Raw genomic sequence first — 27,036 nt, 5'->3', positions numbered from 1 at the left:
CTGGATGTTTTTTGAGGGGGTAAAATGGGCACAAAAGAGGACCCCTCCATCTGTTGACTCACTTGTTATTTATTTATGATTTGGAATGCATGAAAAAGCCAAGCATATGTGTTCTTGTCTTACATGAGGATTGTGAATGATAAACAGCACATCTCTTTCCAATGTTTGCGTATTTCCAGTAGGACTGATCTGATAATATGGTCAGAGCGCAGAAGTGTTACTACACCGACGTAGAATCTATGGAAATTGACGAAGCTATTCGGAACGGAATATTCAAAATGGTCGACGGAATTTATGGTGTTTTGTGATGTTCAAACTGAATTTTCACATACTTCGCAGCTTGTAAATACAATTGGATATGGTTTAATGCAGGGGTGCACACACTTTTTCTGCTGGCGAGCTACTTTTCAATTGACCAAGTCGAGGGGATCTACCTCATTGATATATATAATTTATAATTATTTATTTATGAAAGAGACATTTTTGTTAACAAGTTAAAGGTGTTTAATGGTGATGCATGCATGTAAGTTGGTGTATTACCTGATCCTGATGACTTGCATTGGTTGGAATCAGACAGTAGTGATGATAACGTCCGCATTTTCAAATGGAGGAAAAAAGTCCTCCTTTAGGTGGGGGAAGGGTTTGGTGGTAGCGGGGGTGTATATTGTAGCGTCCCGGAAGAGTTAGTGCTGCAAAGGGTTCTGGGTATTTGTTCTGTTGTGTTTATGTTATGCTACGGTGCGGATGTTCTCCCGAAATGTGTTTGTCATTCTTGTTTGGTGTGGGTTCACAGTGTGGTGTATATTTCTAATAAAACTTAAAGGTGTTTATACAGGCACCCTCAGTGTAACCTGTATCGCTGTTGATGAAGTATGCATTGCATTAACGTGTGTGCGCGCGTACAGAAGCCGCACATATCTTGTGACTGGGCCGGCACGTTGTTAGAATGGATGAAAAGCGGATCTGACGACAGCTCAGAGGACGTTAAAAGCAGTGCCTTTAAAGCACGCCCCCAAGACCGTGTGGACTACGAGATATAATGACTGATGAACACCCTCGTTCGATAATGAAGGTTGCCTCAGCTCAAAGCCTGAGCCCCGACATTAATGAACTAGAATCCAAGAAAAGATGGCAGGTATCTGTCTTGGCCACATCAGATTAGATCAGTGTGTTGCAAACTGAGCAGTTTAAAGTCCTGAATGGTTGGTTTATTCATTATTTTATTTTCACATGTATTAGCCTGTGGAAAAAACTAATGTTGATATTTACCTCAGAAGGCTGCAAATAGAAAAGAGGCATTCCATTTTTATTTAAACTGTATTTGATATGCCATTGATATTTTTGTATTATTATTTGAAACTCGATTTTGCATGTCACTATAAAGTTATATAAGCCTTGCTTGTTCAATATTCCATGCAAAACTTGTTTGGGTCCCTATTAAAGGGTTAATTTGTTCAACCTTAGCCCGCGGCTTTGTTCAGTTTTAAAATTTTGGCCCACTCTGTATTTGAGTTTGACAGGAAAAATAATGACTCACTTTAGGTAGAAATGTTGTTTACAAATACTTCTTTACACCCTTTATTTATTCGATAAAACCACATTTGTCTTACCTTTATGTGTATGTCTCTCCTTCTCCAGGGAGAATTGTTACTTTACTTTTAAAAATCTCAGCTGCGTGGGGAGTTTGCACTTCCGGTATTTGTGTTTCGTTGCAGAAAAACTGTAACAACCAACACCTGCCAGCTCGCGTACGCCCCGCCTCCTTGTGGCGAGTCAGAGTACTACTGCATCTGTCCGTACGATTGAGCTCTATTTTGTTGTACGATCGCCCATAACAATGACATCACACTTAAGGTTGTGCTTACACTGCAGTTTAATCACGATTTGTTCCCCCAAAATCTTACCGAGGCCTCTTTTGTATTAAATTAGATGATTATTTTTACGTAATTGCTACAATTGTATCCGCTGTGATCAGGCCGCACTCAGCCGGGTCTCACGTCATCAAAAGGCGACCAACGTCACACATCGTCGCCAAAACAAACAGGCGCGAAAGTTACTATTATGTTATGTATTTATGTGTAATAAAAAAAAGGCTTAATGAAAAAGAAGAAATCAGTCAGTGTTAAAAAACAAAAGTCACTCTCCCGCCGCTCTGCCTCCTCACCCACATTCTCTACGGACTAAAATACCCCACTGCTAAAATTATCTCCCCCTTCTTTAATATATTACGTGAAATATAAAATATATATGTATGACAGAAACGTATTGAAATTGCCCCAAATGTGCCAGGACTCACAGCGACACAAACCGCACGAATTAGCACTGGATTCGCCAGCCTCCATTTTGAATGGGGGCGATAGTGATAGTCGACACCAAGTCGATACTTTTCTTGAAACACATTGATCATTAAATAATGTTGTTACTCGTGCAAAAACAGCAATGTAGCAACAAAAAAATAAATACATGTTTTTGAAACTTTCGATTTCTTTCTGAAAATAAAATTAATAGACATTACATTTTCCCACAGACCCTGAAGATTAATAGCAACACAGTTTTTAATCTGGACTAATGTGGTCCACATGCCTAAAAGGGTTAAATGTGCCTTTATTGCATTTTCACATATAAAACTGTTTTTATGAATAATGTACATGGGTACCTATTTATATATATACATATACATATATACTGTATATACATATATATATATATATATATATATATATATATATATATATATATATATATATATATATATATATATATATATATATATATATATATATATATGTCTTAATTGGATTATCCAAAAAAAATAGTGCTCGATACCGTGGTACACATACATATATATATATATATATATATATATATATATATATATATATATATATATATATATGTGTGTGTGTGTGTGTGTGTGTGTGTGTTTTTAAGGAAAAAATAAACTTGTGATGATAGCCATAGAACAGGAAACAAAACATATTACAACAGGGTACTGGCTGCTTAGTACAACAATCAGTCTTTTCCATACTTTGAGTAATATAAACAAAGTTTGTTAAAAGGTTGGCTTTATTCTTGTAATATAATCACTTTTCCGGGTAAAACTCCCCTCCACTCAATTGTTTTTCATTAAATGGTAGTATTTATTGATTTGATATTACATTTTTTATATATTTTACTTAATTATTGCAGTAGTACAATTTAAAAAAAATATGCAGTTTACTTCATTTTTGCAAAGAGCAATTAAAAAGTATTTTTTTTACTTCATTGTAGCATTGTATAAAAAAAAAAAAAAAAAAAAAAAGTTTAATTTACCTTATTTCTGCGGGGTAAAATTATTTAAAACAATTTCTTCATCAATTTTTGCACTGGTATAATTAAAAAAATATAAATTATGAAAATATTAATTTTAGTTTTACTTCACTGTTGCAATAGCAAAAGTTTGAAAATATTTTCACACCCCATGCTTGCAGTAGTAAATCTTTTCAAACATATTTTTAAACTTCATTCTTGCAATAATTCAAACAACTAATTTAGTTCATTCTTGCAGTAATACCATGTAAACATTTTTTAAAATTTATTCTTGCAAAAGTAAATTTTTTTTGATAAAATGTTTTTTTATGTGAAAATAAATGAATTATTAAGCGAAAGTGAGCTTACTATTGGACTATTGTCTCACCATGTATTACTACAACTTTTGCAAAATAAAACATAACATATGCATAGGATAATCCTTATAACATCTGTATATGATTTTTATACTTTATTTATTACTTTTTAAAAAAAATTTCCACATGATTTTTAGCAATAATACGTTTTCTTGTATTAATAGACAAACACAAAAATGACCATATTCTTGTAGTACAATTGTTTTTTGTAAAATTTTGACTTTCTGTAAAAAAACATTACTTTATTTAGGCAATATTTGAACATATTCACGCAAAATGTTAAGTATGTGTTAATATGGAGTAGGAGTTCTTCCATACAGTGGTTAACTTCTTTTTACACTTGTATGATTACAAACCATGTGGTGTTTTGACCCGAGAACAGACCAGTATCTACAGAGGTATGTTTGTATGATCTGTTGATTTATGAATGTATGTACACAAAGTTGCACACCATAGTATACACACACAGTAGATACATACGTCAAAAGATACATAACAAATGTACATGCATTTATCCAGTCTAATGATCTTGTTTTTGTTTTTTTAAAATTGTAGTGATTGTATTACATGAATTCTGCCTAGCAACAAGTGGACATGCAAACATGTCACATGACCAGGAAAATATTCTGGTCCAAATTTGTGAATGACACACACACCAAACACACGCGCACAAACACACGCACACACACACACACACACAGGCCATCACGACCTCCATCATCATGTTCCCAGCAAAGCGTTGTGTTTCTCAGAATGGAAGGAAAAGTGTTGACATGACTTCGGTTAGTTACAAAAATAGAAAAGAAGTGAACACTGACATCGCACAACAATTACTCCTCACTCAGTGTGTGTGTGTGTCAATGGGGTGTAGGGGGGGGGGGGTGACCTCTTGCCTTTTCTTCCTGCCCTGTTCAGTCTAAACACCTTAAACCTCCTCCGTCCCTCACACTTCCTGTCTCCACCTTCCAAAATAACCTCGGTGAGAAAAGAAACAACAAGCATGTGCACAAATATAAGCAAAGTTTAATGCGCACAAAAAGACACACACAAATATGATTCATACACGTTGTCAAATATTGTCATTTGTTCGTATGTACGTTAGTTGTATAAAATTATTAAATATTAGATTCATATATTACTCATAGAACATCTTTATACAAGGGATGGATCACAGTGGGAGACACCCGTAACACACACACACACACACACACACACACACACACACACACACACACACACACACACACACACACACACACACACGCACACACAAATAAAACACACTCTTGCATTTCAAATGTATGAAGGAGTATTAGAGCCAGAAATATGAACATACTTCATTTAAAAAAAAAAATTGGCTGAGGATAATTTGTTATATTTTTCTGACAATTTCTTTCCAAAAAATAAAGTATTATTGTTATTTTTTCTGACAATTAAAAAAAACAATTATTACAAATAGTTTCTGACAAATATGTTTTTTTAAAAAAAAAAAAAAGGATTATTTAAAAAAAAAAAATTCTGGCAAATAAAAAAACAATTGTTATATTTTTCTGATGAATAAAAATGTTTTAATTTTTTTTCTGAAGGGAGTAGCAATAAATGTACAATTTTTCTGTTGAATAAAACATCTAAAAAATATTTTGAGAAATTGTTTTCTAAAAAAATATATATTTTTCCTGACTAAAAAAAAACATTATTTTTTTTGGCAAATAGAAAAAAACTAAACATTTATTGTTATACTTTTCCGAAAAAAAAAGTTTTATTTTTCTACTAAAAAAATATTGTAATATTCTTTTGATATTTTTTTCTAAAGAGAGTAGCGTTACATTTGTAAATATTTCTTGAGAAAGTTGTTTCTAAAAAAAATGTTTTCTGGCAAATAAACAATTGTTATATTTTTCGGACAAATAAAAAAAATAAAATTATTTTTTCTGAAATAAATGTTACATTTTTCTGTGGGATAAAATTTTTTTTAAAAAATTTAAAAAATATTTCAACTATTATTTTCTCTACAATTATAGAGAATAAAGTTTTTTTGCAAATAGAAAAAACAATTACCCCCTTCCCCCCCCCCCAAAAAAAAATAAAAATCTGATATTTGTTTCTAGACAGAGTAACAATAATGTTATATTTTTCTGGGGGTAAACATTCTAAAAAAAATTGGAAATTATTCTTGAGAAATGATTTTCTTTAAAAAAAAACCAACAAGTTTTCTGGCCAATTTTATTTTTCTGCCAAATAAAAAAATATTGTTAAATTTTTTTAACAAACATTTTTCTAATAAAAAATATATTGTTATATTTTTCTGTCAATTCTTTCTAAAGAGAGTAGCAATAAGTATTATTTTCTGCAAAAAAATTCCCCCTAAAATTGTAAATTTTTGAACAAATTGTTTTCTAAAACAATAAATCTTTTCTGCAAATATTTGTCAAAAGAATATATTTTCTGGCAAATAAATTATTATTATTTTTTCTGACAAGTAAAAAACTATTTGTTTTTTAATAAAAAAAATATTGTTAAATTGTTCTGCCAAGAAAGAAACAATACATGTTTTATTCTTATGGGTAAAAAAAATATAATAATTTTTTGATTAATTGTTTTCGAAAACAATAAAGCTTTTCTGCAAATATTTGTATAAAGAATATATTTTCTGGCAAATAAAAAATATTGTTAAATTTTCTAGCAAATAAAAAATATAGTTACATTTTTCTGCCAAGAAAAAAACAATAAATGTTAAATTTTTCTGGGGGGAAAATATAGAAATTCTTTCGATACCTTTTTTCCACAAGAAAAATATTTTTTTTCTGAAATGTTTTTTCTAAATAAACCTAAATTATCCTTACAATTTTTTTTCTCAATCTTACAGTTTTTAAAATTAATTTTCCAGCAAGAAGACATTTGAAAAAATGCGGGAAAAAAAAGACTTTTATGGAATGTTTTTGTCTAACAAATACGTTGTATTAATTTTCATCCCCCAAAAAAAGAAGTTTTATCTTACAAAATGATGACTTGTTATGATGGTATTTCGTCTGGATCATTTCCCACTGTGTGTTGGCAATAAAAACATGTATTTGCTCTTTTTTGGGTGACATTGCTGCTTTTTCCCGGTACAACGATGTGGTTTTTGCCCTGATACTCCTTCATTGGGATGGCTTGCAGTCTGTCGCACGCCCACGCAGAGACAACGGTGCCGCGGTGCGGATGTCACAACATGGTCCTACATGGTCTTCCAAGCGAGAACTACGGGAGCGTCCCCAACACGGGTGTCCCTCGCTCTCTTCCATCGTTTTTTTTTTTTTTTGTGTGGCCTTCTTGCTGGCGCGTTTGGGGGGACAAAGAAATCATGAGAACAGAAACTCACAGCTTGTGTGGAGGTGGGGGGGTTTAGGTCGGGGCTCGGGACACGCGCCCATGATAGTACCACTCGAGGACACGCAGGAAAACAAAAAGCAACGCGGTGGTTGGCGGATGTAGGATGGACGAAGAATGGATGATGTTCTTCACTATGGGAGCAAGAAGAGGAGCAAAATAAATAAATATTGAAGAAGCAGGTGTCCTGAAGTCTTTTCTCTCTCTCTCTCTCTTCACTGCTCAGCAGTGTTGAAGTCCTCCCAGCGCATCCGCCCACTTCATGTCAGTCACCAAAGGTTGGCCATTGGGGGTCGGAGGGCCGAGATGGCGACTGAGAGGGGCTGCAGAGGTATGTGTGGCGGGAGGGGAGGGGGGGTGCTCTCAAGAATAGATCAAGCTCTTTGGGAAGCGTCCTGTGCCACGTTTGAAGACGAGGGGACAATCACGCTCTCGCGTCGGAGAGGAAGCCAAACAACAAGAGGAAAAGCGCTCTGATTTTTGCGCAGGAAGTCCAGCGCGCCTCCTGCCCGGGCCAGATAAGAGCGCTGCGATTCCCATGGCCGAACCCGGCGGGACCCGGGACCCCTGGGGGTGGAGGGGTGGGGTAGGGGTGGAGGGGGGGGGGGGCGCGCACGAGAGGCCCTCCTCAGCCTGGCCCAGCCTGGCCCAGCGTGCCCGGGCCTCCTCCGGCCTGCCGTCAGGCTTGTGGCGCAGCCGGGCTGCAAAGAACAAGGTCCAGTGAGGATCCAGCAAACACACTCAGCACAAGTCAAGCACACGTCACTGAACCAGAACAGAGCTTTGCACCGCGCACCCCCAAGCATCACACAGCAGGAAACAATGAACATGTGACCACATCCATTTGATTTTCTACCCAACATTTTTGCATGAAAATGCTTTCTTTCTACTTTTTTAAAACTTTTTTTTAATGTGACAATAACCATAGAAGGTGAAATGGTACTTTTTGTTCTCTATTTTCACTAACATTTTTGATTGCAATAACTATTTGTCAGAAAATAGTTCTCTCTTGATATCGAAATTTTACTATTGTAATATTTTTTTTCCTATTGGTTTCAGTATAATTGTTTTCAAAATATTTTTATTTCATCTTCGCAAAACTACATTTTTGAAAATATTTATCCATTTCATTTTTGCAATACTAAGATTTTTAAAAATGTTTTACTTAATTGTTGAAATATATAGATTTTTTAAATTATTTTTTGCAAATGTTAAAATGTTTTAAGTATTTATTTTCTTGCAATAGTACATGTTTTAAATGTAATTTTTACTTACTCCTTGCAATACTACATTTTTGAAAATATATATCTACTTCATTCCTGCATTTTAAAATATTTTTCCCTTTACTCCTGCAGTATAATTTTTTAATTTATTTTTACTTTATTCTTGCAATTGTAAAAGGTTTAATCGCACCACACACACTCTCTTAGAATCACAAAGCAGGAAAAAATTAACATGTGACCATATCCAATTTATTTTGCATTTTCTCTACTAAAGATTTATGCATAAAAATGCTCTTTTTTTGTACTTTTTTAAATTAATGGAAAATGTGACGATAACCATAGAATGTCAAACAATACTTTTTGTCCTCTATTTTCAAAAACATTTTCAATTGCCATAGCAATAACTATTTGTCAGAAAATAGTTTTCTCGTAATATTGAAATTTTTCTTTCTATTTTTTTTAACTTCATGCATTACCAAGACATTTTAAAATATTTTCCTTTCATTCTTGCATTAGTAAATATATGTTTTTTTTACTTTATTCTTGCAATTGTAAAATGTTTAATCGCACCACACACCTCCTTAGCATCACAAAGCAGGAAAAAACCACCATGTGACTTTAAATATTTTATTTTCCATTGTTTTTACTAATGGTCATTTTTTTCTATTTTTTGGAAGGAATGAAAAATGTGATGATAAAATGCCGCCCTCTATTTTTACAAACATTTTCAACTGCAATAGCTAATTGTCAGAAAAGAGCTTTCTCATAATGTTGAAATGTTGTTTTTTTAAATAATTCTTACAATACTACATTTATAAAAATATGTATTTACTTTATCCTTGCAATACTTCTGTTTTGAAAATATGTATTTACTTCATTCCTGCAATACTAAATATTTTTTCACTTTATTCTTACAAAAGTACATTTACATTTTTTTTTAACTTCATTCTTGCGATAGTAAAATGTTTACCACAACACACACTCTCTTAGCATCACAAAGCAGGAAACAATAAAAAGGTGACCATACATATTTTCTCACTTGAATATTTTTTTGCTAAATATTTTTGCATAAAAAAGCTAATTTCTTGCTACTATTTTGAACAAATGGAAAATGTGATGCTAACCATAGAACGTAAATTTGTACTTTTTGTCTTCTATTTTCACTACCATTTTTAATTGTAATCGCAATTACCACTTGGCAGAAATAGTTTTCTCGTAATATGAAAATGTTACTCTTTTGATTTTTTTTTTTTACCAAATTCTTGCAATATTACATTTTGAAAAATATATTCTTACTTCATCTTTGCAAAACTACAGTTTTGAAAGTATTTTTCCTGCAATACTAAGACAATTGAAAATATTTGTCATTTTATTCTTGAACTAGTTTACTTCATTCTAACAATTGTAAAATGTTTTAACTATTGATTTTCTTGCAATAGTATTTTTTTTTTAAATATTCTTTTTACGTTATACTTGCAAAAGTAAATTTTTTAAATCATATTTTTGCTTCATTCATGCAATAGTACACATTTTTGAAATATTCTTCTTACTTCATTTTTACAGTAGAATATTTTTAGAAAATGTGTCCCCTTCATTCTTGCAGCAGTACATTTTTTTTATATTAATTTTGCTACATTGTTACGAAAGTATAATCTTAAAAAAACATATTTTCAAATTAATTCCGCAATAGTACAATTTTTAAATATATGTTTTACTTTATACAGTGGTACCTTAACTTATGAACACATTGCGTTCATATCTCAAATCAACCATTGAAATGAATTGAAATCAATTTACTCCACCTACAACACCACCATTTTAACATTAAAATGCCTTTTAATTTTTTTTAGAAATACTGTGTAAAAAAACATTACAATAGCATGTACTACAAACAACTACAGTAGTTTAATGAAATAATGTAGTAATATTCTTCAGCATTTACCTTGGGGAGAAGACTTTTGTAGGTGTCTCTTACGGGCTGTTTCTCCGTCGTGTAACAATAGGAACTAGGAAATTGCTGTTTGAGTTCCACACAAACATATTTGAGTGACGGACCGGAAAAGTCAGCGTAAAAAAAAAAGTGATATGTGTGTCTGTGTACCAAAGGAAATGCTTGACCGTGCAAGGTTAGACAACTAATTGAAACACGGCAAACACCGCATCTGCAGCTTTTCAATATTTTTATGGATAAATGTTTGTCGTTTGGACATTTGTGAGATGCGGATTGACAATGCGGACTCGCCAGGTCGTACGCTTCTTCTCCTCCGCACAAACTTTCTTAGTTCTGGTGCTTGGAGAGCAGGATCGACTGTCTAATCAACACTTTTCTTTGGTTTTGTGCAGACGAAGCTGGAGCAGCAACATGTAACAATTTATTAACTCTTCATTGCTCAAACGGCACAACTGGGTGACAAATAGTACTTCAACCGACAGCGGGCTGGACTCAAATGATGCTCGCAACTGAAAGCATACGTAAAAAGCCAAGCGACAGCGATTATCTCAAATTACTCTAAATGGAGGTGCCACTCAACTTGCAATAATACAATTGTTTCAATATTATTTTATTTTATTCTTGCAATAGTACAATAAAAAATGCTTAATTTTTGCAATAGTACATTGTTTTTACTTCATTCTTGCAATAGTACAATTTGTAAAATATGTATTTTACTTCATTTTGGCAAAGTACAATTTTATGTGTATTTGTTTTATTTCATTCTCGAAAAAGCACAATTCGTTAAATATATTTCTACTTAACTTTTGCAATAGTGCAATTTTAAAAATATATATTTTGCTTTATTTTTCAAAGTTAAAAAATAATAATTTCATTTTACTTCATTCTTGCAATTGTAAAAAAAATGAACATTTATTTTAACCTAATTCTTACAATAGTACAATTATAATTCGAAATGTGTAATGCATTTTTTAAACTTCATTCTTGCTATCGTAAACATATTTATTTTACTTCATTTTCTTCAGTACAAGTTTAAAAATATTTTTTTTTACACTTAATTCTTTTGTTAGAACTCTTTAAATATATTTTTACTTAAAGGTGCCCTATGTAATAATTTAATGTCAAGTCATCATTAATAAATCATGTTCTTTTCGAATACCTCTATAACAAAATATATTTGACAAATAAAACCTAAGTGGATATGGGTAGTGTCAGTGCCTATTTCGTTCTCAATGTTGATACGCTGAGGAAATGCGTTCCAACATTAGCACGGCTAATTGCGGTTTCTGGTACGGTTTGTGCATCAGGCACATATGGGGTGGTATTTGCTTGGCACAATATATCGCATTACATGTAATGATTTTCTACTTTGTGTTTTGACATGGTAGTAGGCTATGTGATTTATGCGTAACGTGGTTTATGCGTAACGTGGGTTGGCTCATAGAATTGCACTCTGCACTGAAAGATGGTGATGTGCGTACATGGAAGAGAATGCAGTGCGTCAGGTTGGATGCAACATGGAGTTATGCTGAACAAAATGTGGCGGTAATTTTACTGTTGGCCTTGGCTTGCCATCAAAGTAGGCCTATGCCATATATAATATATTATATATTATTATATATAATTATTTCGATGGTGGTCCGTGCGGTCAAACTAGACATTTTAGCAGGGTAATGCCAACAATCCATTTGGCTAATCGACATCAGTAAAATGTGGCATAATTACTTAGTACACCATCTTGCAAGAAGCATAAACAAGAGAAACCTACAGCGTAGGACTCGTCGATTGCCATTTGAAGTTCCTTGGAGTAGGATTTGGATTCGGCTGCGTATCTGGCAACCTCAGTCATGGAGAGTGGGAGGGGACTACAGAATTTTGACCGTGATTGCAGTACCATTTCTGGACACATTATAACACATGGCATCTTTAACCCTTGCAATAGTACACTTTTAAAAATATTTATTTTGCAGTGTAAGATCTTTTAGATTTGTTTTACTTCAATCTTGCGATTGAAAACATTTTTTATATTTATTTTACCTCTTTCTTGCAATAGTACAATCCTAAAAATATTTTTACACTTAATGCTTGCACTAGTACAAGTCTTTAAATATATTTTACTTAATTCTTGCATTAGTACAATTTAGAAAATATTTATTTTACTTATTTTTGCAATAATACAATTTTGTTTTACTTCATTCTTGCAATAGTACATTTTTCAATTATTTATTTTACTTCATTTTTGCAAAGTTCCTTTTTAAAAAAAAGTTTACACATTTTTTTTTTACTTCATTCTAGCAATAGTAGAATTCTTTAAATATTATTTTTACTTAATTCCTGCAATTGCACAATTTTTATATTTATTTTACCTCTTTCTTGCAATAGTACAATCCTAAAAATATTTTTACACTTAATGCTTGCACTAGTACAAGTCTTTAAATATATTTTACTTAATTCTTGCATTAGTACAATTTAGAACATATTTATTTTACTTATTTTTGCAATAATACAATTTTGTTTTACTTCATTCTTGCAATAGTACATTTTTCAATTATTTATTTTACTTCATTTTTGCAAAGTTCCTTTTTAAAAAAAAGTATAACAATTTTTTTTTTTACTTCATTCTAGCAATAGTAGAATTCTTTAAATATTATTTGTACTTAATTCCTGCAATTGCACAATTTTTTAAATATATATGTTTTACTTCATTCTTGCGATAGCACAGTTTTAAAATATATATTCTACTTCATTTTTGCAAAGTATAATTTTAAATATATTTGTTTTTACTTTATTCTTGCGGTTGTACAATTTTAAAAATATTTATTGTACTTCATTTTTGCAAAGTACATATTTTTAAATATTTCTTTTTCTTCATTCTTGCAAGTATATCATTTTATAATATTTGTACTTCTTTCTTGCAATAGTACAATCTTTTTTAGTTTACTTTAATCTTGCAAAAGTACAGGTTTAAAAAAAAATTTTTTACACTTCATGCTTGCGTCAGTTCACTTTTTGAAATATATTTTTACTTAATTCTTGCAATAGCACAATTTTCACAAATATTTTTAAACGTCATTCTTGCTATAATAATTTTAAAAAATTATACTCCATTTCTGCTATACATTATAAATACTTTACATTACATACATACATTTACATGCATTTTCCACAATGTTAAAATAAATGAATTATTAAGTGAAAGTGGGTTTACTATTTAGCAAGTGTATCACGATGTATTAGTACAACTTTTGCAAAGTACAAAATAACATATGCATTCATAATACCATCTGTGCATGCAGATGTCTTAATGTGCAGCTATCATAAACTGTGAGGAAAATACAGGTGAGACTTTTCTCAGCACGTAACTCACGCAACACTTTTCCGCCGGCGTTCCTACAAGGCGTTCACGTGCATCACAGACAAACAGTAAGTCATTTTGCAGAGGCGCCGCGCTAGAACGCCGGAGGTCAGAGGCCGACGGGTATGATGTCAGTGCGTCTGCGAGGCGGAACGCGGCGTGGGCGTCTCAGGTAACACTTAACCTCTCTGATGGGGTCACCAGCAACACAATACGTGTTTGACCTCCGAGAAATACTCCATCAATGTTTTTGCCAAGTGCCTGCTTAAGCGCGTGTGAGTGTGTGTGTGTGTACAAAATGTGTGTGTCTGTGTGAGCGTGTGTGTTTGTTTTGGATAGGGCTGGGCCATTTCTCATGACAACTTTATATATAAACACATATAAAGCATGTGTGTGTGTGTGTGTGTGTTTGTGAAAGATACAAAAAAACGCATCAGGGGATGTGTGTGCAATCACAATAATAAACATGAGTCCTGCACAGGAAGTTCATTAAATCATCGCGTTTGATTTGGAAAGCAACAAATTGTGACTGCCAGCACGGAACTGCCGTCTATTGAAGTGTGAGTTGTTTGTTTCTGCTTTCAAGTGTGTCTGTGAATGCACCATGCAAGCACACACCCAAACACACACGCACACACACAGATATACATTTACATGCACTTAAACAAACATATGGGAAAAATGCAGAAAGACAACAAGAAGAAAAAGAGAACACAATGAAACACACTTGCGCACGCACACACACCCTTTAGCAGATTAGCACACATGAAAGGCCCTCAAAGGCATCTGTTCTGGTTACAAGAAGGAAACGGTGTCTGGACACACGCTGAAATAGACAAAACATGTCTCCTTTGCAAAATCACACAATACACACACACAATACACACCCACACACACACACACGCACAACAATAACATGAAGTTGTTTTTACTGTCACATTACAGCACTGACCATAACGCTCCATCATATGCAGCTCTTACAATACATCATCAACTATTTGTCATATACTGTATGTATTACTGTATGTACTACTGTATGTACTGTAAATAAGGCTCAAAGTGAGTAGACCTCTGACATTTCAACAATTGCTATAAATAGCTGTTTGTTTGTCTTTAAAGCTGTATGACGACTCGATATAACTGTCATTAAAAAAAGCATTTTTGCATAAGAACCAATCACAGCACTAGTTAATAATTACAAAATAAAAGTTACAATTTTGAACATTTTTTTTTTAAGCAAAAATAAAAATGTGATGATAAACATAGAGCAGGAAACAGCCCTTATTACGACGGGAGAGCTGGCTGCTCAGTACAACATGGCTAAAGCGACAATAGGTCTTTTTCATATATTTTTGGAGTAATATAAAATATAATTGGTAAAAGGTTGGCTTTATTCTTTTGGTAAAGTAATTTTTCCGGGTAAACCCCCCCCCCCCCAAAAAATGTACAATTGTATTTTATTTCAATAAAGTTATGACTTCTTCACATAATATCAAAAACTAAAAACTATTGCAGCCAGGACCTATGTCCTGGCTGCTCAGTACAAAATACCTTACATTTTTCATTATGTTTTTATTTTTCGCATACTATTACAGTTTTGTTTTGCAAAATTCCTATATCATTTTATCAAGAGTATGTTTCCTGGTATAAATAAATAAACAAATAAATGACCTTATTCTTATTCTTATGTAGTGTAATACTATTTTGAGGGGTAAAATTTAGACTTTTGTGTATAAATTTGACTTCATTTAGGCAAAATTTAAAGATATTTATCACATGTTGAGTAGGGGGTTTACTTTGTTCCATACAGTGGTTAACTTATTTTTACACTTGCAAGATTAAAAAGGATGTGATGGTTTGACCCTAGAACAGATCATTTATACTTTTATTACATGTAAATAATCACGTCAGCATTGAGTATTTATTTTAAATCGACTTAAACAATAAATATTTATTTCATTTTTCAATTTGTTTTACCCTTTTCTTGCAATATTAAAACATTTTAAATATTTATTTTACTTCATTTTTGCGAAGTACAATTTTAAAAATATTTATTTTACTTAATTCTTGCAATAGTTTTAGAATTTTTTTGTACACTTTATGCTTGCAATAGCACAATTCTTTAAATATATTTTACTTAATTTCTGCAATAGTACCATTTTAAAAATATTTATTTTAGTTCATTCTTGCAATTGTACATTTTTACAAATATTTTTTAGTGTATTCTTGCAATAGTAAATTTTTCTAAATATTTATTTTTACTCCATTTATAAAATATTTTGTTTTACTTAATTCCTGCTATTGTAAAATATTTGCAATATTTATTTTACTTCATTGTTGTTACAGCACAAGTTTGAAAATATTTTTTACACCTAATGCTTGCGATAGTATAATTCTTTAAATGTCGTTTTACTTAATTCTTGCATTGGTACAATTCTTTAAAATATTTTTTAAACTTCATTCTCGCAAAAATATATTTTTTAAGTGAATTCCTGCAATATTACCACATAAAAAATGTACATACTTTATTTTTGCAATAGCACAATTTTTCCTTTTATTCTTTTATTTGTATGCTATGTTAGAATAAATGAATGATTAAGTGCAAGTGGGCTTACTATTTGGCAAGTGTCTCTCGATGTATTACTACAACTTTTGCAAAATAAAAAATAACATGTATATTCCTAATAATATCTGTATTTTTTTTATACTTAATTTTTTGTAATAGTACATCTTTTATAAATAACATTTCCACATGATCTTAGCAATAGCACGTTTTCTCAAATAAATCAATAAACAAATAAAAAATGACCTTACCCTTACAGTATATAGTACAGTACAAGTGTTTTTGGTCAAATTTAGATTTGTGTAGAAATATGACTTTATTTCAGTTATATAATATGTTAAATGTGTTACTGTTGAGTAGGTTTACTTTGTTGCATACAGTGGTTAACTTATTTTTACACTTGTATGATGAAAACTTGTGTGATGGTTTCACCCTGGAACAGATCATTTCTACTTTATATGACATGTAGATAAGTATTTTATGTGAAATCTACTTACAGGCCTTTAGGTGGGCAGGGGTGCCAGAGCCACGTGATGTGAGGAGGGGGCACGCCGTGGGACGTACAGTGTAGAGACTGTCTGCTCCCCCGGGCCACAGAACCGGGGTCTTGCAACGTGACCGCTTTCTCGCCTATCTGAGGACTCACTGTGGACGTCCAAGGCCGGAGACACGCAACACGATCATGCGGAGACAAAAAAACGCAAAGTCAGCGATTTGGAGTTGGTTCCTGGTCGTGATTGACAGCCAACAGGGGGCAGCATACAGCAGCACGGTTCCTAATGATAATTCAACATGAAGTGCAGTTACCGTGAGCGGCCACCAGGAGATCAATCAATCAATCAATCAATGTTTATTTATATAGCCCTAAATCACAAGTGATAAACTATTGCTCACTAATGCCTCTGGAGGAACAAAGTGGCATTGTTGGTCATGTTGTCTTACCGTTAACCACGAGTATTAGCGTGAGGTTCTGGTAGAGGCCGTGTTCCTGGATGCGTACGAGGATGGTATATTTCCCAGCGTCCTCCTCTGCCACGTCCCTGATGACCAGAGAGTTTCCGTCTCTGTGGTACCTGGAGCACTGCTCTGCTGCCACCATGCCGTCCTTCAACCTGCCAAGGCACAGCCATCCCGCGTCAACGCCATCTTTTCAGAAACTTCTCCAAGGCGTTGGCGAGCGTCCTCTTACCAGATGACCTCGGGGACCGGGAAGGCTCGCAGTTTGGGCGAAATTCGGTACGATTTCTGCCCCGCCTGAGCCTCCATCACGGGACCCAGTCTGGGCTTCAAGCGGATGAATGGACGATCTGAGGACACACGTGACCATATAAGGTAAGGCGAAATGTTTACCATGGTCAAAGATCCTCTACGGGACAAGAGCGCTCCAATGTTTTTGACAACCTACTGTAGTCAAAGATCATTTAAATGACAAAAGTACTCTGCTGTTTTGAAGAAAATTGCGAAAAAAATGTGTCAAAGGTTGTCAATAGGACAAGAGTGTTTGGCTGTTTTTAAAAACCTACTTCAAATACAGTAGTCAAAGATCCTCTAAATGAGGAAAGCGCTCTGCTGTTAAGAATATGGTGAAAAAATGTGTGTCAAAGATTGTCTAAATAACAGAGTGTCCACCCTGAGATCGGTCGGTTGTGAGTTCAAATCCCGGCCGAGTCATACCAGAGACTCTAAAAAAATGGGACCCATTACCTCCCTGCTTGACACTCAGCATCAAAGGTTGGAATTGGGGGTTAAATCACCAAAAATGATTCCCGGGCGCGGCCACCGCTGCTGCTCACTACTCCCTCACCTCCCAAGGGGTGATCAAGGGTGATGGGTCAAATGCAAATAACAATTTCGCCACACCTCGTGTGTGTGTGATAATCATTGGTACTTTTAAGAGTGTTTTGCTGTTTTTGGGGAAATTCTTCAAATAATGTGTCAAAGATTATCTATATGACTAGAGTGTTTTGCTGTTTTTAAGAACCTACTTCAAGTAGTCAAAGACCCTCCACATGACAAAGGTACTGTGCTGTTTAAGGAATCTGCTGAGAATTCTTTATCCAAAGATCATCTATACAACAGAAGCGCTCTGATGTTTTTAAGAAAATTGTGAAAAAAATGTGTGTCAAATATTGTCTAAATGACAAGGGTGTTTTGTTGTTTTGTAGAGCCTACTTCAAATGCAGTAGTCAAAGATCATCTAAATGACAGAGTATGCTGTTTTTAGGAATCTACTGCTAATGTGTTAGTCGAAGATCATCGAAATGACAGAAGCGCTCTGCTATTTTGAAGAGAATGGTGAAAAAATGTGTTTCAAAGATTGTCTACACGACAAGAGTGTTTTGCTGTTTTTAAGAACCTACTTCAAGTGGTCAAAGACCCTCTACATGACAACGGTACTGTGCTGTTTAAGGAATCTGCTGAGAATTCTTTATCCAAAGATCATCTATATAACAGAAGTGCTCTGCTTTTAAGGAAATTGTGAAAAAAATGTGTGTCAAAGATTGTCTATATGACCAGAGTGTTTTGCTGTTTTAAGAATCTAATTCCAGCAGTCTAAGATCCTCTCCATGACAAAGGTGCTCTGCTGTTTTTTTGGAATCTGCTGTGAATTTGTTAGTCAAAGATCATCTATGTGACAGAAACGCTCTGCTGTTTTTAAGAAAATTGTGAAAAAGTGTGTCAAAGATTGACTAAATGACAAGAGTGTTTGCTGTTTATAAGAACCTATTTCAAGCAGTCAAAGATCCTGTCCATGACAAAGCTAAAAATGTGTGTCAAAGATTGTCTAAAGGACAAGGGTGTATCGCGGTTTTTAAGAATCTACTTCAAATACAGCAGTCAAAGATCCTTGAAATGACTGAGCTATGCTATTTTTAGGGATCTTTCGCAAAAATTGTAGTCAAAGATTCTGTGTTTTGCATTTTTTAGGGATCTCTGTCAAAAACGATAGCCAAAGATAATTTATAGAACAAGCACAATGTTGTTTTTAGGAATCTGCTGCAATCCTCTACATGAAACTAATGGCATTGCGGTTTTTAGTGATTAAGAGCAAAAATGGGAGCCAAGGATTCTTAAAATAAGAGCACTCTGCTGTTTTTAAGGATCAAATGCAAAAAAATTGCCAAAGATAATTTAAACAACACACGCAATGACGTTGTTAGGAATCAAAAACGCTGGTCAAAGATACTCTACAGCATATGAAACAGATGCTATGCTATTTTTAGGGATCTACAGCAAAAAAGTTAGTCAAAGATCATCTATATAAAAACAATGCTCCGCTGTTTTTAGAAATCTGCTGCAAATGTGTTGGTCAAAGATCATCTAAAATACAGAATCGCTGTACAGTTTTAAAGAAAATGGTGAAAAAAATGTCTATATGATGAGGGTTTTGCTGTTTTTAAGAACTTAGTGACAATGCAGTAGTCAAAGATCCTCAACATGACAAGATCCTGTAGGGATCTACAGCAAAAAAGTTAGTCAAAGATCATCTATGTGAAAACAATGCTCCGCTGTTTTTATGAATCTGCTGCAAGAATGCTGGTTAAAGATCCTCTACATGACAAGAGTGCTTTGCTGTTTTTGTGAACCTTTCGCAAACATTCCAGTAAAAAATCCTGTACTTTCCTATTTTCAGGGATCTACAACAAAAATGTTAGCCAAAGATCCTGAAATAACAAAAATTATCTGCTGTTTTTAGTGACCGACGGCAAAAACGCCAGCCAAAGATAATCTATACAACAAGCGCAATGCTGTTTTTTAGAATCTGCTGCAAAAACGCTGGTCAAGGATCCTCTATATACAAATAATGCTTTGCTATTTTTAAAGATCTACAGCAAAAATGCAAGTCAAATATAATTTATATGAAAAGAATGGTCAGCTGTTTTTAGGGATCTACTACAAAAAAGCTAGTCAAAGATCATCTATATGAAAAAAATGCCTTGCAGTTTTGGGGAATCTGCTGTTCAAAGATCCTAATTACAGAAGTGCGCTGCTGTTTTTAAGGACCTACTGTAAAAACGCTTGCCAAAGATCCTGTAAATGACAGGAGTGCTCTACTGTTTTAAAAAATCGACTTAAAAAACAAAACTGTTGTTTTTAAGAAAATGATGCAAATACACAAGTCAAAAATCCACTGCATAAGAGTGTTTTGCTGTTTTTTTCCCCAGCAGAAATCCTAGTCTAATATCATCTATATGAAAATGTTTTGCTGTTTTTAGGGACCCAGAGCAAAAATTCCAGACAAAGATCATTTATATGAAAATAATTATCTGCTGTTTTTAGGGATCTACCACAAAAAGGCTACTCAAAGATAGTCTATATGAAAAATAATGTTTTGCTGTTTTGGGGAATCTGCTGCAAAAAAGATGTTCAAAGATCCTGTAAATTACAGGAGTGCTGTGAAGTTTTTAGGGATCTACTTAAAAAAGCAGCACTGCTTGCTGTTTTTAAGAAAATTATGCGGACACACAAGTCAAAGAGCCATTACATGACAAGAATGTTTTTTCTGTTTTAAGGAATCCGCTGTAAAATGCTGGTCAAAGATCCTGTATATGACAGGAGTGTTTTGCTGTTTTTAGGGATCTACAGCAAAAATGCCAGTCAAAGATCATCTATATGAAAATAATGCTTTGCTGTCATTGGGACTCTTTTGCAAAATGCTGTTCAAAGATCCTGTATATTACAGGAGTGCTCTGCTGTTTTAAAAAATCGACTTAAAAAACAAAACTGTTGTTTTTAAGAAAATGATGCAAATACACAAGTCAAAAATCCACTGCATAAGAGTGTTTTGCTGTTTTTTTCCCCAGCAGAAATCCTAGTCTAATATCATCTATATGAAAATGTTTTGCTGTTTTTAGGGACCCAGAGCAAAAATTCCAGACAAAGATCATTTATATGAAAATAATTATCTGCTGTTTTTAGGGATCTACCACAAAAAGGCTACTCAAAGATAGTCTATATGAAAAATAATGTTTTGCTGTTTTGGGGAATCTGCTGCAAAAAAGATGTTCAAAGATCCTGTAAATTACAGGAGTGCTGTGAAGTTTTTAGGGATCTACTTAAAAAAGCAGCACTGCTTGCTGTTTTTAAGAAAATTATGCGGACACACAAGTCAAAGAGCCATTACATGACAAGAATGTTTTTCTGTTTTAAGGAATCCGCTGTAAAATGCTGGTCAAAGATCCTGTATATGACAGGAGTGTTTTGCTGTTTTTAGGGATCTACAGCAAAAATGCTAGTCAAATATCATCTATATGAAAATAATGCTTTGCTGTCATTGGGACTCTTTTGCAAAATGCTGTTCAAAGATCCTGTATATTACAGGAGTGCTCTGCTGTTTTAAGGACCGACAGTAAAAAAAAAAAACGCCAAATGATAGTAATAGTAGTAAATGGCAGGAGTGCTCTGCTGTTTTTAGGGATCTACTGCAGCAACACTGCTGTTTTTTTTAAGAAAATGATGCAAATACACAAGTCAAAGATCCACTATATGTCAAGAGTGTTTTGCTGTTTTTATGGATCTGCAGCAAAAATCCTAGTCAAAGATCATCAAAATGTAAATCATGTTTTGCTGTATTTAGGAATATGTTGAAAAAATAAAAGTCAAAGATCTTCTTCATGAGGAGTGTTTTGCTGTTTTAGGGGTCTAGAGCAACAATGCTAGTCAAAGATCAGCTGTTTGAAAATAATGTGTTGATGATTTGGGAATCTGCTGCAAAAATGCTGTTCAAAGTTCTTGTATTACAGAAGAGCTTTTCTGTTTTTAAGGACCTACCGTGAAGACATGACAGAAATGCACAGCTGTTTTTGTGGACCTATTGTAAAAACGCCAGCCAAAGATCTTGTAAATAATAGGAGTTATTTGCTGCTTTAGGGATCTACTGCAAAAAGCAGCACTGCTGTTTTTAAGAAAATGATGCCAATACACAAGTCAAAGATCTACTGCATGACAAGAGTGTTTTGCTGTTTTTAGGAATCTGCTGTAAAAACGCTGGTCAAAGATCCTCCACATGACAACAGGAGTGTGCTGTCGTATTTAGGAATCTGCTGCAAAAATAGTGGTCAAAGATCCTGTACAGCATGTAACAGGAGGGTTTTTCTGCTTTTAGGGATACACAGCAAAAAGGAGCGCTGCTGTTTTTCAGAAAATAATGCCAATAAACAAGTCAAAGATCCATTACATGACAAGAGTATTTTGCTGTTTTTAGGAATCTGCTCTTAAAACAGTGGTCAGAGATCCTGTATATGACAGGAGTGTTTTGTTGTTTTTATGGTTCTACAGCAAAGATGCTGGTCAAAAATTATCTTTATGAAAAGAACACTGGGCTATTTTGGGGAATCTGCTGTAGAAAGTATGTTGAAATATGCTGTATATTACATGAATGCTATGCTGTTTTTAAGGGCCGCCTGTAAAAACGCTAGACAAAGCTCTTGTACAACAGGAGTGCTCTGCTGCAAGCCAAAGATCATCAACGTGAAAATAATGTTTTGCCAATTTTAGAAAAATCTGCTGTCAAAACGCTGGTCAAAGAGCCGGTATATGACCAGAGTTATCTGCCGTTATTTAAAGGTTTGAGAAAAAAATGTTAGTCAAAGATCATCTACAGTATATGAAAATATTGTTCTGCCATTTTTGGAAATCTGCTGTAAAAACGCGACTCAAAGATTCTGTACATGACGACAGGAGTGTGCTGTCATATTTAGGAATCTGCTGCAAAAATAGTGGTCAAAGATCCTGTACAGTATGTAGCAGGAGTGTTTTTCTGGTTTCAGGGATACACAGCAAAAAGCAGCGCTGCTGTTTTTAAGAAAATTATGCCAATACACAAGTCAAAGATCCACTACATGACAAGAGTGTTTTGCTGTTTTTACGAATCTGCTCTAAAAACATTGGTCAGAGATCCTGTATATGACAGGAGTGTTTTGTTGTTTTTATGGCTGTACAGCAAAAATGCTAGTCAAAGATTATCTATATGAAAATAATGCTGGGCTATTTTGGGGAATCTGCTGTAAAAATCATGTTCAAAGATCCTGTCTATTACATGAGTGCTATGCGGTTTTTAAGGGCCGACCGTAAAAACGCTAGCCAAAGCTCTTTTACATCAGGAGTGCTCTGCTGCTAGCCAAAGATCATCAATGAGAAAATAATGTTTTGCCAATTTTTGAAAAATCTGCTGTAAAAATGCTGGTCAAAGATCCTGTATATGACCGGAGTTATCTGCCATTTTGTTAAAGGTTTGAGACAAAAACCTTACTCAAAGATCATATATATGAAAATATAATCTGCTGTAAAAACTCGGCTCAAAGATCCTGTACATGACGACAGGAGTGTGGGGTCGTATTTAGGAATCTGCTGCAAAAATAGTGGTCAAAGAGTGTTTTTCTGTTTTTAGGGAAATACAGCAAAAATCAGCGCTGATGTTTTTAAGCAAATGATGCCAATACACAAGTCAAAGATCCATTACATGACAAGAGTATTATGTTATTTTTGGGAATCTGCTGTAAAAATTATGTTCAAAGATCCTGTATATGACATGAATGCTATGCTGTTTTTAAGGGCCGCCTGTAAAAACGCTAGCCAAAGCTTCTACAACAGGAGTGCTCTGCTGCTAGCCAAAGATCATCACTGTGAAAATAATGTTTTGCCAATTTTAGAAAAATCTGCTGTAAAAACGCTGAAATGACCGGAGTTATCTGCTGTTTTTAAAGGTTTGAGACAAAAATCTAAGTCAAAGATCATCTTAATGAAAATATTGTTCTGCCATTTTTAGAAATATGTTGTAAAAACGTGGCTCAAAGATCCTGTACATGATGACAGGAGTGCACTGCTGCTTTCAGGGATCTCCGGCTGTCAAAGATCATCTACGTCAGGGGTGTCAAACTCGTTTACATTGAGGGCCACATCGCAGTTATGGTTGCCCTCAGAGGGCCGCTTTTAACAATGAGTAATATATGAATATACATGTATACACATAATACATAACAATATATTTTTTTCATAAACTGCAAAAAAAATATTTACATTTTACTGTAAAAACCAGCAGCTCAGTCACCAGAATTTTAAAGTAAAAGCAGTGGGTTTTTTACAGCATATAAAAAAATGGAATGGAATGGAGAAACAATACCACTGTTTTAGCGGTAAAATTCAAGCAACAGAGCTGACAGTTTGTTTTTTTACCGTAAAATCTTGATGTTTTAATGTTTTATTTTTTTAATGTTTTAGTGTCTTACTGTATATGGAAAAAACAGTACCAAAGTGGATTTTACGGTAAAAAAACTCAGTCGGCGGAATTTAACCGTAAAGTCTATTGTAAATTTTACAGTCTACAATTTGATTGATCATTTGTTATGAAATAATAAGTCAAGCAGATATTTAAGTACAGTATTTATCTTTATTTTAACAAAAAATATTTTTGGGATACATGATAATATAATATTTAGATTTTCATAATATTGAATTTGAAAAGATATGCAATTGCATGCAGTACATGATTTTTAATGTCAGAAGGGAAAGAACAAATATATTTAGTAAGAAAAGATTAAGCATTTTATTAACGCATATTATTTCCAGGCTTTCGCGGGCCACATAAAATAATGTGGCGGGCCAGATTTGGCCCCCGGGCCTCGAGTTCGACACATGTGATCTATATGGAAACGCTTTGCTGTTTTCAGGAATGTGCTGCAAAATAAGTTTGATTTGAACTGAACTCGCAGACTACTCTGGCCGGCGGGTTGCCAGGTGAACAGCCCTGCTTTAAAGGCACAGTACGGCGGTAAACAAACGCTCACCGTAGACGGTCACCGTGACTTTCTGCTGCTTGGTCTTGTCGCCGCTGCTGACGCGGCAGGTGTACAGGCCGCGGTCGGAGCGCTGCAGCTTGTTGATGGTGAGGATGCTGTAGAACAACATGTGGGTTCTGTGCTTCAGGAGGCGTTTGGAGGTGGAGCCTCTGGCGCTGCTCTGTACAGACAGGAAGTACACCACTTGTCATTGGACAGGAACGCCACAGGTGTATATGAATGTGTCGCGTTGATGGTCCCACCTTTCCCGGGTAGTCCCAGGTGATGTTGACCCTGGTGTTGAGTTCTCCGGTGGCGGTGCAGTTCAGAACCAGCCTCTCCCCCTTCAAGGCCTGCACGGGGCCAGTGCTGTTCAGATACACATCCATGATTTCACTCACTGGAACAACACACAGGAAGCACTCGTTACGGGACACTTCAGAATAAAAGCATCGAGCGCGAGACTCAAGGGCGAGGCTGACGGCGGCTGACCCGGTCTGTGGACGAAGTAAATACGCGACTTGTGCGTGACGCCGTCCACGACGCTCTGGCAGAAGAAGAGGCCGATGTAGAAGAAGGTGGGACTGCGGATGGTGAAGCCCTGCTTGCTGCTCCACAGGATGTTCCTGTGGTCCGGACTCAGGCTGTGGTTGGGGAACTGTGGGAGGACAGACGTCATGTTAGTGCCTCACGGCCGTGAGATCCGCTGCCATGACGACACAACGCAGAAGAAAAACACTGTTAAAAAAAGTCAGTGGATTTTTTTGGTAAAAAAAAAAAAAGTGTCTTGTTTTTATATTTACAGCAACGCATAGTAAAAACAATGACGCTAAAAAATATGGCAGCTTAGTTGCCAGAATTGTCTTGCAAAAAACAAACAAACAGCGGTGCCGTTTTTACATTTACAGTAATACACTGTAAAAACACTATGTCGAAACTAGATGCAACATTTTCTAAGCTCAGCAGAACACCTTATATCAGTGGTTCTCAAACTTCTTTCACCAAGTACCACCTCAGAAAATCGTTGGCTCTCCAAGTACCACCATAATGAAACATTAAAATACAGTAGCATAGTAGGCCTAAGTATTAATTAAAAACAAGGCAGAGGTTCTATTTAACAAGTATATGTAATATGTTTGGTCACTGTAACATTACACACAGTTTGAACAGTAACACTGTGTTTGAATATAGGAAAATAAAACACCGTTCTTTTAATCAAGCTATTCTTGTGCATACCGCTATTGGTGCACACACCACATTTTAAAAATCACTGCTCTAAATGGTCATGACAGGTACAGGAAATAGAAATATGGTGTTAGTAATATAATGTGATCGTATAATCACCTGGATGATGGAATTGGAAAATTTTGATTTATATTTACTTCATGATGCATTATTTATTTGAAAAAATATTTTTTAAGGATTTAACGTTTTCACCTCCTGGTAATGCTTTGCTGCCCCCTGTTGGTGTGGAGGGTAAAAGTCAAAGAGCTCAGGTTCGGACTTAAAAACATATATTAATTTCATAATACTTTGTTGGTCTGTAGAGTGGAGTTCAAAGTAATACATTGTTTAACATTGTACTTAAAAACACATTTTTAATTGCGTAGTTTGTTATTTTTGTATCAAAAATATTTTGCTGATCGGTTTTATTTTTCAGGAACAACTTTGCTCTCATTTCATACATATTATTATGCCTCATTTCTTCACGTTACAAATGTTTGGCCTTTTGCAGAAGTTACTTTCTTCTGTCTTCTGATTGGTTGGATTGAGGTTATAGTGCAACCTCTTGCTTTGAAATATTTTCAAAATCAATTTATATGAGTATGAATATTTTAGGGTCGCATTAAAAAAAAAGATGTAAAAAATATTATACTGGAATGAGTTCAGGTTTGAGGCAAAATTTATGAGAGGAAACGTGCAGGTTCTGATGGTTGAAATCAGGCGGGGTTGCTTTTGAGGGGTTATTAGCGCTACCTATCGCTTTGACATATTTTCAAATGCAATATGGGAGTATGAATAATTTAGGGCCGCATTAAAAAAAATGATTAAAAAAAAATACTGGAATAAGTTCAGATTTGAGGCTAAATTTATGAGTGGAAACTTCAAGGCTCTGACGGTTGAAATCAGGCG

At 34.5% G+C, this 27,036-nt stretch overlaps 1 protein-coding gene across 9 annotated transcripts in view; it reads right to left on the bottom strand.

The window, feature by feature from the left end:
- Positions 1-27,036, bottom strand: part of flt1 (fms related receptor tyrosine kinase 1) — a 100,503-nt gene that overhangs the window by 35,271 nt on the left and 38,196 nt on the right. For 8 of the 9 annotated variants that reach the window (XR_009821126.1, XM_062020875.1, XM_062020874.1 and 5 more), the window contains 6 exons: positions 25,396-25,561; positions 25,167-25,303; positions 24,913-25,084; positions 17,316-17,433; positions 17,069-17,238; positions 16,624-16,771 (listed from right to left, as the gene is read on the bottom strand). Coding sequence is in view for 8 of the 9 variants with exons in the window: in XM_062020875.1 (XP_061876859.1) it covers positions 16,624-16,771; positions 17,069-17,238; positions 17,316-17,433; positions 24,913-25,084; positions 25,167-25,303; positions 25,396-25,561 (911 nt within the window). In the remaining variant the exon portion in view is untranslated. Of the gene's footprint in view, positions 1-3,985; positions 7,736-16,623; positions 16,772-17,068; positions 17,239-17,315; positions 17,434-24,912; positions 25,085-25,166; positions 25,304-25,395; positions 25,562-27,036 lie in introns of those variants that run through there. The other variant, XM_062020882.1, reaches the window with a different exon arrangement.

This window comes from Entelurus aequoreus, linkage group LG15 (genome assembly GCF_033978785.1).
Source record: "Entelurus aequoreus isolate RoL-2023_Sb linkage group LG15, RoL_Eaeq_v1.1, whole genome shotgun sequence".
Classification (NCBI taxonomy): domain Eukaryota; kingdom Metazoa; phylum Chordata; class Actinopteri; order Syngnathiformes; family Syngnathidae; genus Entelurus; species Entelurus aequoreus.
The sequence above is the reverse complement of the archived record's forward strand: the minus strand, read 5'-3'. Positions and strand labels throughout refer to the sequence as shown.